Genomic DNA, 13,229 nt, shown 5'->3' with positions numbered 1-13,229 from the left:
ATATAGTAAGACTGGATAATTAACTATTAAATCTGCACAGAAAGCCAATTAAGCTTATCTTTTACAGATTTTTTTCTTACGTTAATATACATTTTATAATGGGTGTCATATGCTACATTCTATATAGAGTACACCGTAGAGTGTGCTGACTAGAGACACAAGCTACCTTCTCACAGACAGTTTGTGATTCTAAAATGTACATGCAACAAATCATCAACTCAAAGATTTCCTGTTACATAGGGAAATAAGTTATCTAAGGCACATTTTACTGATGGTAATAATCTTCTGCACTTGCTACCTGACATTAAATTGATTTTTTTGGGGGGAAAATGAGAATTGAAGTGATTTAATCTAGGGAAAGTGGTGTTGATATTTTCCCATTTGAGGCAGACTTTTAAATCATTAGTTTTAAGACAACACACCATTTTTCATTATGTGAAATCTTTATGATATGATGTTGAATAAATCTCTACTAGGAAATAAAATATAATGGTTTGATTATTAAGATATTTTCAGTCACTCCCTTCTTGTTGAATTTGTCAGCCTCCTCCATCTTACAGCAATGTAAATAAGCAAACACTAACTCTTAATTTCAGCTGAGATGATATCTTGTTCCATGACCTATTGGCTTTCTGCATGGCTGTGTATTTATTTACATTACATGTCACACTGCCATGTTAGCATTTCTGAACCTTCTGCCTGCTTGTATTAAATATTGAATTTTGAACCACCACCACCACCAATATTTTTCAATTGCAACATTCTAAAAGGTCAGTGCTAAAAAATATCACCACGCTATATTGCAGTGAACTGTTACACGGCAGGTCTAAATGGAAGCAAATAAATTATTCAGAAAGCATCCGGTGGCTTGTATTTTTAAACAGTTGTGTTTGAAAACAGCTTTAGTGCCTCTCAAATGAACCTTTTAAGGTGATCTGTAATGAATGTATCAAGGAAGAATGTTCTGCTGTGATATCAAGTAGATTGTGGCATCTGAACATAATTTGAACATGTCATTCCAGTGATGCTACAGCATACTAAAGTTTCTATTTCCTATGTCATTCAGTGGAAAAGTGAACTGATTGATATGACTTCGGGGATGCCTACAGGACACTGCCTATTCTTCTACAGACCTAGATAGTCCAAGACATCAGCTGCTGAAGCATTGAAAAATTCACACTTGTTTTAAAACCTAAAAAGTTCCTTATTATTCCTGTGAAAATTCATATATTTTGTGTTAAACAAGGTACTGAGAAATGGATAATTTTTCCACTATTGGTATCAGGGATATTCTTTCACATCGCACAGTGATGATCATTATTCCATTTTTGATTGTGTTGTTGTTTTTTGCATATTTATCTTTAACAACGTAAATTAAAATGGGCTCTAACAAATAACTGTTACAAGAAATTAACTTGCATATGTAATCACCTGGCCCGGCATAGCCCCAGCATGCCCGCCATCTATCATTACCATCAAGCCGGGGATCAATGCTTCAATGAACAGTGCATGAGGGCATGTCAGGAGCAGCAGCAGGCATACCTAAAAATAAGGTGTCAACTTGGTGAAGCTACAACACAGGGCTACTTGCATGGCAAACAGCGGAAACAGCATGCGATAGACAGAGCTAAGCAATCCCACAGCTAACAGAACAGATCAAAGCTCCACAGTCCTGTCACATCCAGTTGTGAATGGTAGTGGAGAATTAAACAATTAACTGAAGGAGTTCGCTCCACGAATATCCCCACCCCCAAAGATGGGGAAGCCCAGCACATCTGCACAAAGCATCTGCAATCATCTTCAGCCAGAAATACCGAGTGGATGCTCCACCTCAGCTTCCTCCTGAGGTCCTCAGCATCATTGATGCTAGCCTCCAGTCAATTCAATTCGCTCCATATGCGATCAAAAAATGGGTGAAGGCACTGAATACTGCAAAGGTTATGGGCCCTGACAATATTCCGGCAATAGCACTGAAGACTTGTGGTCCAAAGCTAGCTGCTAGCCAAGCTGTTCCAGCAGTGCTCCAATATTGGCATCTACCCGGCAATAATGTGGAAAATTGCCCAGGTATACCCTGTCCACATAGAGCAGGACAAATCCAAACTGGCCAATTATCCCCATCAGTCTACAGTCCATCATCAGTAAAGTAATGGAATGGGCCATTGACAGTGCTATCAAGCGGTACTTACTCAGCAATAACCTGCTCACTGGCACTCAGTTTGGGTTCTGCCAGGGCCACTCAGTTCCTGATCTTATTACAGCCTTGAGCTGAACTCAAGAGATAAAGTGAGAGTGACTGCCCTTGTCATCAAGACAGCATTTGACATTAACATCAAGGACATTATCATCTATAAGATACACTGCGGCAACGCAACGAGGCTCCTTTGATAGCACCTTCCAAACTCACGACCTAGAAGGACAAGGGCAGCAGACAAATGGAACAGCACCACCTGAGGGTTCCCCTCCAAGTCAATCACCATTGCGACTTGGAAATATATCGCAGTTCCTTCACTAACACTGGGTCAAAATCCTGGAACCCCCTTCCTCACAGTACTGTGGGTGTTCATATATCATGAGGGCTACAGCAGCTCACCACCACCTTCTCAAGGGAAATTAGGGATGGACAATAAATGCTGGCCTAGCCAACGACACATACACTCCGTGAAACAATTTTTAAAAATCCTTAGTCCTCCTGTACTCCCCCAGTATCAGACTGAAGTGGCAGCATGAATTATATACTCAAGTTTCTGGAGTGGGTCTCAACCCTACAACCTTTTGACTCAGAGGTGAGGGTACAACACTGAGTCAAGGTTGACTGGGGCCATAGATTGTTACCTTCCTCCATTTCATTATGCTTTCAATATCTTGCTTTTCTTCCCCAGACCCCATCTGACATTGATTAACCTTGTTCAAAATCTCTCTCGCCTCACACTAAGTCACTTTTCTCTCTGGCCCATGGAGTTGGATGTTCAATTACTGGTGGGGGTGGGTAAGAGAAGTGCGGGCATGATTTGAAAATTGCATTCCTGGAGGGCAGCACTAGATCCTGCTGCTCTTGGGGCAGTTTGCAATTTTCAAGGAGTCTGCAGGGGGTAGGGAACAGGAAACCTACTTGCCTTCAATTAACAGTTCCTTAAGTGCCTTTTGGGAGCTTATTAAGAGGCCTGCCCAGAACAGAACGGGATTTTCAACCTTTTTTTGAGACAAACCGAAAAGTCTGGCCACGTTCATGCTGTCGGGATCACCATGCGGCAAAAAGTTCCTTTTCATCTGTGTTTGTGAAATTTGAGGAATCGACTCACATCGGGTTGAGTGCTGTACCTTGACTTGGTGCCCATGGACACTTTGTGCTGTCTTTATCCTCCTGCTTCTTTCATGAGCTGTCTGCTCGCCTCAGGGAGGCTGCCGCAGCTCCCAACACAGCAGAAGCCTACCTTTGCCCCTGGCACCAGGAGAGCTGCTCCCACCATCTGGAGGCCCTTGTTGCCTCTAATTTCACACCAAGTTCACCTTCTGCCCAATCAAATTCCATTCACATTTCAAAATTGTGCTGCAAAAGTGACACGGTTCAGATGTGGGCTCGGGACCTGGAAATCGTCTGGGTGTCAGGTGCCTGACACCGTTTTGTAAATCCAGCCCATGATCTCTTCAGTAGGAGTTTAACAATTAGAGCATGCAAATGGCTGAATTTCCCTTATTAGCCTTGAATTTCCTGGAATGACATGTTTGACCACGATCATCATAAGTAAGGTTGCTGTACTCCTGGCTCCTCCAGTGTCAAATTTATACTACAATTTGCCGTAGAACTGATTAGAACACACTGCCGCGTGCTTTGAGGTGAGACAGAAAATATATGGCTAATGTCTAATACAGATCAACTGGACACAGAAGGGCACAACAGGTTATTTAATGTCTCCATAAAAATCATAACCCATTATCTTTAGCTGTTTTTAACTGATTATTTATTTTACGATTATTGTCTTTTGCGTTGATAATTGTTACTTATTGTGCAATTAATCTGCTGAGCAATTGAATATTGATGCTGAGTCCTCCAGTTTGTAACAGTTTAATTGGCAGTGGTGATCATTGTAGTGTTAATTCAGCATTGTTGTGATCGCCATTGATTTTACTGGTGGACAGAACTACTATAACTGTTTTGACGAGTCACCGCAAGTTTATGTAAAACAACACTAATGATAGTATTCAAGTGTACTTTACATATGAATTGTATTAAAACATCAATGTACCTAATAATACACCAGTCCATTGCTAGAACAGAATTCTATAAATGGAAAATGTTTGTTACGTAGAAGTTAAAATGAGGGGGTTATAGTTATGGCTTCACCCCCAGTTCAGAAGGTGGGTCAGGGAATTGGCACTCGTTATATGACCAACTGTGTCAGTCATGGAGTTTCACAAAATTTCCCTTTATGACCAAAATGCTTTATAAAATGTTTCTGTATTAGTGAATTATTTTTGCTCATTAAGGTGAGAAATACTCTGCTTGCCTGCCTCCCATGTCCACTCACCATAACTTCCAGCTCATCCAACTGCTATACCACGCCAAATTCTGCTCCCCATTAATCATCACTCTTGCTAATCTACACTGGCTGTTGGTCACCCTATCTCTGTTACCTCTTCCCCAGATTTGTTGTCCTTGTGACTCTGGTCTCTTGTGCATCTCCCTCTTTTCATCTCCACGAATGATAGCTGTGGTTTAACTGTCCTTTTTTGGAATTCCCTTCCTAAACCTCTTTGCCTCTATTCCCTTCATTTCTTTTAAGTTTCTTCTTAAAATCCACCTCTTTTACTACCCTTTCATTGACCCCACCTAATCTCCCTTCTTTGGCTCGACACCCATTCTCCTCAAGTCTCTATGATGTGCCTTGAGGTGATTTTCCTTATTAACGGTGCGAGATAACTGTAAACTGTTAATGAATGAGGATGATGGTGAATAGAGATCTGCCTATTTTGGACCCATCATTCCTCAAAAAGGGACAATGTTGGTTAAATAGAGTCAAAAGTTCCCTCAGGCAGCAGCACAATATGTCTCAGTGCTAATTACAGCAGGATAACTTTAATGTACCAGCATGAAATTTCCTAGATTAGTGTTCCTTCCCCTCTCCTGTGCTTCACAGTAGGAGTGTGCAAATTATTAGAAATGAGCCCATTAGGAACTGAGTTAAAAAGGCTTAAATCCATCTGACAGCTATCAAAGAGATTAAACATTTGTTTCAGCTGTCTGAACGAGACCAGACATGGGTTCCCTTCCTTTACTTTAATATTAAAAGCATAGAAAGCATTAGATAGGACTTATCGGTAGTTCAGTCATTAATATTTTGATCCTATCACTAACCATGTATCAATTTTTAAAAGAAATCTCATCCATTGAAAGTGGACTATGATGTGGGCAGGGTAAAGGCAGCAATTCAATGTATCCCCACTCACTTGCTGTCACGTACCCGGCAGCATAATGTCCAAGAACAGTTGTGGTAGATTGACTACATCTGTCACTGTAACTGAGTTAGAGACAAAGGTGAAGCTTGGTTGAATGCTACACTGAAGCCATGCTTCATAAAATAATATTAATTATAATCTATTTTTCTTTAATATACTTCAGGAAAAGTACTTATAAGTTTACTGTAAATAGATCATTAAAACAAACTGCAGGGGTGTTGGTTGGTAATTGGATTGTGGTTGGTATTTGCACAAATTTGTGAAGGTAGCAGGGAAACACACACACGTGTACACACACACACACACAAACACGAGCACACACACACACACAATCCTTGGCTTTGTAAATCAAGAGAGAGAGTACTAAAACAAAGAAGTTATGCTAAACCTTTATTAAACACAATTAGGCTCCAGGTGGAGAATTGTGTCCAATTCTGGATACCACGCTTTTGAAATATGTTAGAGATGGTACAGAACAGGCTTACTGAATGGTGCCCAGAATGAGGGACTTCAGTTACATGGAGAGATGAAAGAAGCTAGAGCTGTTCTCCTTACAGCAGAGGAGGTTAAAAGGAGTTTGATAGAGGTGAAGAATTTTGACAATGTAAGTTAAGTAGAAACTGTTTCCAGTGGCAGGAGGGTTGGTAACCAGAGGGCACATATATAAGATAATTGACAAAAGAACCAGAGGTGACATGAGGAAAAAGGTTCTACTCTTTTGTAATGGTGTAATCTGGAAGGCACTGTAATGGTGGAAGCAGAATCAAAAGCGACTCTCAAAATAGTGTTGGATAAATAATTCAAGGGGAAAATTCGTGGGTTCTGGGTAAAGAACAGGGGTGATGGATTAATTGGATAGCTCAAAGACACACAAGAGCTGGCAAAGATACAATGGCCCGGATTTTTGCCAAGTCGGGATTACTTTAAAAACGGCAGGCGGGTCTCAATTCCAAGGTTCCTGACCCCATTCCTGGGGTTTTCCGATTATCAGAAGTTTCTTTAAAGGGTACGGGCTGGTTCGGGTCAAAATCCCATGGCCTACCCTTCTGACTTGGCTGGCTCCATTGCAGAGATAGGTACCTCCTACTCCTCTGCAATTTTCATGGAGTCGGGCCAGAATTTTGAAGAGTTGGCTCAGAGGTGTCGTGAACCATAATCTGCATGAGAGAACCTTTCAAGAGGTAAGCTCAAAAGGTCCTCCTCATGTTCCCTATGCAAAGGTATGCCCACCCAGAGAACCTCTATGCAAAGCTTTGGCACTTCCATGCTCATTCACCCACTATACACTGTATCGAAGCAATGAACCCTATTGGACAGTAGGATGTGTAAACAAGTAATTCATAAAAATATATTTTACTACAGCCCAATGAAAATATCAACCACCCAGACCCTTTAAAGTTCAAACAGCTGAAACTGCAAGCACTTGAAATCTTTTTATCTTGTATAAATAAACATTGTGAATTTGACAGAAGGGATCAGAAAGCCAGAGCTGTCAATCAAGCAATGTTTTCCCTGTGGCTCAGGTGCTTTAATATTCTAATGCATTTCTGGGTCCGCTGAATATATGTCAGCACATACACAGATACACCTAGCAGTGGGAGTGATTTTTTAAAAAATTCATTCAAGGGATGTGGGCTTTGCTGGCTAGGTCAGCATTTACTGCCCAACCCTAGTTGCCCTTGAGAAGGTGGTGCTGAGCTGCCTTCTTGAACTGCTGCAGTCCATGTGGTGTATGTACACCCACAGTGCTGTTAGGGAGTTCCAAGATTTTGACCCCGTGACAGTGAAGGAATGGTAGTATATTTCCAGGTCAGGATGGTGAGTGACTTGGAGGGAACTTCCAGGTGGTGGCCCCATCTATCTGCTGCACTTGTCCTTCTAGGTGGTAGTGGTTGTCGGTTTGGAAGATGCTGTCTAAGGAGCGTTGGCGTGTGTTTCTGCAGTGAATCTTGTAGATGATACACACTGCTGCCACTGTGTATCAGTGGTGGAGGGAGTGAATGCTTGTGGATGGGGTGCCAATCAAGCGGACTGCTTTGTCCTGGGTGGTGTCAAACTTCTTGAGTATTGTTGGAGCTGTACTCATCCAGGCAAGGGGAGAGTATTTCATCATGCTCCTGACTTGTGCCTTGTGGATTGTGGACAGGCATCAGGGAGTTAGGAGGTGAGTTACTCGCTGCACGGTTCCTAGCCTCTGATCCGCTCTTGTAGCCTAAGTATTTATATGGCTAGTCCAGTTCAGTTTCTGGTCAATGGTAACCCCCACGGTGCTGATATTGGGGAATTTAGCAATGGTAATGCCATTGAATGTCAAGGGGCAATGGTTAGATTCTCTCTTGTTGGAGATGGTCATTGCCTGGCACTTGTGTGGCACAAATGGTACTTGCTACTTGTCAGCCCAAGCCTGGATGGTGTCCAGGTCTTGCTGCATTTGGACATGGACTGCTTCAGTATCTGAGGAGCTGCGAATGGTGCTGAACATTATGCAATCATCAGCAAACATCCCCACTTGTGACCTTATGATGGAAGGAAGGTCATTGATGAAGCAGCTAAAATGGTTGGGCCTAGGGCACTACCCTGAGAAACTCCTGAGGTGATGTCTTGGAGCTGAGATAATTGCCCTCCAACAACCACAACCAACTTCTTTTGTGCTAGGCATGACTCCAACCAGCAGAGAGTTTTCCCCCTCATTCCAATTGACTCCAGTTTTGCTAGGGCTCCTTGATGCCACACTTGGTCAAATGTGGCCTTGATGTCAAGGGCAGTCACTCTCATCTCACCTCTGGAGTTCAGCTCTTTTATCCATGTTTCAACCAAGACTGTACTGAAGTCAGGAGCTGAGTGGCCCTGGCAGAACCCAAACTGAGTGTCAGTGAGCAGGTTATTGCTAAGCAAGTGCTGCTTGATAGCATTGTTGATGACCCTTCCATCACTTTACTGATGATCAAGAGTAGACTGGTAATTCGCTTGGTTGGATTTGTCCTGCTTTTTGTGTACAGGACATACCTGGGCAATTTTCCACATAGCCGGGTAGATGCCAGTCCTGTAGCTGTACTGGAACAGCTTGGCTAGGGGCGCAGCAAGTTCTGGAGCACAAGTCTTCAGTACAATTGCCGGAATATTGTCATGGCCCATAGCCTTTGCAGTATCCAGTGCCTTCAGCTGGTTCTTGATATCACATAGAGTGAATCGAATTGGCTGAAGACTGGCATTTGTGATGCTGGGGACCTCTGGAGGAAGCTGAGATGGTTCATCCACTCGGCATTTCCAGCTGAAAGTTGTAGCAAATGCTTCAGCCTTATCTTTTGCACTGATGTGTTGGGCTCCTCCATCATTGAGGATGGGGATAATTGTGGAATCTCCTCCTCCAATGAATTGTTTAATTGTCCACCACCATTCACGGCTGGATGTGGCAGGACTGCAGAGCTTAGATCTGATCCGTCGGTTGTGGAATCGCTAAGCTCTGTCTATCACTTGCTGCTTATGCTGTTTGGCACGCAAGTAGTCTTGTGTTATAGCTTCACCAGGCTGACACCCCATTTTTAGGTATGCCTGGTGCTGCTCCTAGCGTGCCCTCCTGCACTCTTCATTGAATCAGGGATGATCCCCTGGCCTGGTGGTAATGGTAGAGTGTGGTACATGCCAGGCCATGAGGTTACAGATTGTGGTTGAGTACAATTCTGCTGCTGCTGATGGCCCACAGCACCTCGTGATTACCCAGTCTTGAGCTGCCGGATCTGTTCAAAATCTATCCCATTTAGCATGGTGGTAGTGCCACATAACATGATGGAGGGTATTCTCAATATGGAGATAGGACTTTGTCTCCACAAGGACTGTGCGGTGGTCACTCCTACTGATGCTGTCATGAACAAATGCATCTGTGGCAGGCGGGTTGGTGAGGATGAGGTCAAGTATGTTTTTCCCTCTTGTTGGTTCCCTTAGCTATGTCCTTTAGGACTCGATCAGATCAGTCAGTAGTGCCAAGCCACTCTTGGTGATGGACAATGATGTCCCCTGTCACCCTCAGTGCTTCTTCCAAGCGGTGTTCAACATGGAGGAGTACTGATTCATAAGCTGTGGGTGGGTGGTAAGTGGTAATCAGCAGGAGGTTTCCTTGCCCTAGTGCCATGAGACTTCATGGGGTCCAGAGTCGATGTTGAGGACTCCCAGGGCAACTCCCTTCCAATTGTACACCATTGTGCCACCACCTCTGCTGGGTCTGTCCTGTTGGTGGGACAGGACATGCCATTGTCATTTTTGGTGCCTAGATCGATGCTGGGTGGTCTGTCTGGTTTCATTCCTTTGAGATTTTTTAGTGATTTGATACAACTGAGAGGCTGGCTAGGCCATTTCAGAGGGCACTTGAGAGTCAACCCCATTGCTGTGTGTCTGGAGTCACAAGTGGGCCAGACCAGGTAAGAATGGCTGATTTCCTTCCCTAAAGGGCATTAGTGAACCAGATGGGTTTTTTCAACACTCAACAATGGTTTCAGGGTCATTATTAGACTTTTAATTCCAGATCTTTATTGAATTCAAATTTCACCATTCAAACCCCAGTCAGCATTACCCTGGGTCTCTGGAATACTAGTCCAATGACAACACCACTACGCCACTGCAGTGAGATTGGCCTTTGGCAAGAGGCAGACCAAGCACTGTCATTGACTTGCTCAGCGTAAGCTGCCGATAGTGATCTGTAGCAAAGCAGAAGCCTTGACCTGCATAAGGAACAATTTAAGGGAGCCAAAGCTCTCTGGACCCAGTGAACAGAGATGCACAGAAACAAAGCTTTATCAGTACAGACAGTAAATCTCTCTGGTAATGCAATTATAATTTAATCCTTATCATAATTTGCAGGAGTAGTTATTTATATACGATGACTGAAGAAGGTTGGCTGCATGCTAACAATTATAAAGTTTCACATTTAAGATTTATAAATGAAAGAATGCTGCTGCAATAAAATCATAAATCACTTCATTTAGTTGTGTGTAATTGTGCACATTACTCAACTCCCAGGCTTCAGATTTAATCATAACAGACAAGCAGTATGTCAGTGTTTATTTTCAATTTTGATAATTAGTATTTGAACGACAAGTCAAATGTTTGCAGTAAGGTTTCCAGCAACGTCACAGACAACAAAACTGTCAGTCTTCCTTTGATTCTGATTAATGTTGCAAGTAGCGTTGAAATAAAGTTTGCTAGGAACTTTTAGAAAAACTGGGTATAATTTCCTTGCATGTATAAAGACAAAATTCAAGCCAAATCATTTCCAACTTTAGTTTTTATTAGCTGCAGTGACAAGAAGAGCCCTCAGACTATCAAATATTTATGTCATGTGAATAACTTGGGATACATCTTAATTAATCCAGGCATCATCCTTTCTGATGTTGCTGTCTAATATTAAGGCCACTACAATGGTTTTCAGCACAGCGTGCAAAATATATTATTATAATTTGCAGGATGGACATGAAAATGAAATTGATTTGTTCTCGTGGAATGGGACGTGGAGATGAAGGGAAACAAATCTCAGGATTATTGGGGTTTACAGCTTCTCTCAAAGCCCATGCACCCTACTTGTTTCAATGCAGTTCAAAATGAAGTGAGGTTCCTAAGTAGTTGCTGGTGGACATGTGTGCCCACAGAACAGAATAAATCCCGATTTGAATATGAATAATCAAGTTACAACCGTCAGCAGTGATGGAAGGCGAGTTTCTCATATTACATGGAAACGTTGTTCTGAGATGAGGATTGAGGTCAGTTTTTAAAGATAATAAAGGGCCCTGCAATTAATTCATCTGAGAGTGCTTTAAGCCTTTACTAAGCACAAGGTGAACATTGCCTTGGACATCTGCACCATTATCTAAAATGCTGTGATGAAGTTATGCATTTATTAAACACATTCCCAAACTGAGCACAGAATAAACAAGCAGCTCTTTGTTATACAGAAAGTGAAACGTAAAGTCTAACCTGCCAGCGTTAATGAGAGCAGGATCAGATCCTGTGCAGATATCCTCCACAACATATGGATTTTCTTCACAGGAAGTATTTAACGACGTATAATTGGGCTTACACACTGTAAGAAAATATGGGGCATGGTACCCAGTTGACAGCTGAATAATGTCAGTGATGAGAGCGGTGGCACAAAGGCCAAACACATGAACTCCTAAAACACTCAAGAGAAATCAAAAATAATTAGCATGACAATTTTTCTCCAGCTGCTAGTTCAGAATCATATGGTGCAAGACCGTTAATCCCAAATAGTGGCAAATTAATGCCAAAAATATCAAAGCTGCTAGAAAATACACGTACCATTAAGGAACATAATTAGCCCAATCAGTATACCAGAGAGAATTTGAGTGTTTTGGACCTGTTGATTAACTGCGTTAAGTAGAATATATAGTTTCCATCAATATATTTTCTCAGAACAATAACACTTCCAGCAATAAGGTCAATAAAAAGTTGTCTCTATGATTCTTATTAAAAGCAATAATTGAAATTGCAGTGCTACATATCAACACGATTGCAGAACAGACAATGGACTGCAGCGGTTCAAGAAGGCAGCTCACCACCACCTTCTCAGGGGCAATTAGGGATGGGCAACGCCACATCCCATGAACAAATAATAAAAAAAATTACACAAAGAAGAAACAAAGGTTTTGCTTTTACCCATTTACATCTTGATCTATATGTTAGATGGCATGCAGATAATCTTCCCTTTTAAAGTTGCTTCAGATAAAGTTGAGGAGGTAGAAATCCAATCAGGCAGTGGTGCCTGTTCCAAGCAACACTTGATGTTTAATTCCAGGGAGTGCAGTGGAACTCAATATCAGGAGTTGTGTGTAATGGTCAGTCGATCCAATACTGTCCTTATTACACTACTGCCTAAGGTGCATTTTTACCCCAAAGAGGCAGAAGCATGAATCTGTAAGCTAAGCAGTTCTATGCAATGAAATGCTTGGTCGTACAGAACTTGACTATTGCTGAAAAAAAGAGACATGCTATCAAAGCTTTTCATCTTGTACTCATCAGGTTAGTTCACAAGAAATTACCAATTATAATGGGAGAACAGCAATTTATACTGCATGACAACAGAGTGCTAATTGCTTGGCAAGTGGACTCTGATAGGTGGAGATGCTGCCATGGAGAATGCAGCATGGAACAGTTAATTGCCCAGTTTTGTTCAATTTTTTTTCCATGCTGCATTCGCCATGGCAACGTCTCTACCAATTAGAGTCCACTTGCCAACCTATCAGCACTCTCTTCTTGTGCAATATAAATTGTTGTTTCCCCATTACTGTTGGTAATTTCTTGCAAGCTATCCTGATGAGTGCAAAATGAAAAGCTTTGATAACATATCTTTGTTTTCAGCAATACACGATGAAATGTATTCCTATTCACCTTCTACACACTGAAAGGGGAAGAAAACATAATTTCCACACCATAAATACATCATAAATACCTTTGTTTTAAAACAAATTGCAAGAAGCGAATTAAATTGGATTTGTTCTAATAAGTCTGGTTGAATAAAGTTGATTCTGCCAGCTTTAGTACATTAATTAATCTTTAATGTTGAGATGATTGTACACATTCACCTTATGATATCTATGCAGTGATCAATTTGAAATGTAATTTGCCTATGAGACTCAGATGGTTTTTATAATCATGCACTCTGAACTGGAAGAAATTTCCAAAAAATGACTTGTGGCACTTAAGCAAGCAATCTGTAAACACTGTGCTGCATGTAAATCACCGCAATGTCACATACGAATCATGTA

At 41.8% G+C, this 13,229-nt stretch overlaps 1 protein-coding gene across 1 annotated transcript in view; it reads right to left on the bottom strand.

Annotated features, from left to right (window-relative positions):
- Positions 1-13,229, bottom strand: part of plppr4a (phospholipid phosphatase related 4a) — a 70,938-nt gene that overhangs the window by 13,852 nt on the left and 43,857 nt on the right. Inside the window, exon 4 of the mRNA XM_078561819.1 lies at positions 11,422-11,617. Coding sequence (XP_078417945.1) covers positions 11,422-11,617 — 196 coding nt within the window. The remainder of the gene's footprint in view (positions 1-11,421; positions 11,618-13,229) is intronic.

Source organism: Cetorhinus maximus, chromosome 17 (assembly GCF_964194155.1).
Source record: "Cetorhinus maximus chromosome 17, sCetMax3.hap1.1, whole genome shotgun sequence".
Classification (NCBI taxonomy): Eukaryota; Metazoa; Chordata; class Chondrichthyes; order Lamniformes; family Cetorhinidae; genus Cetorhinus; species Cetorhinus maximus.
This window is presented reverse-complemented; position numbering and strand designations above follow the sequence as displayed.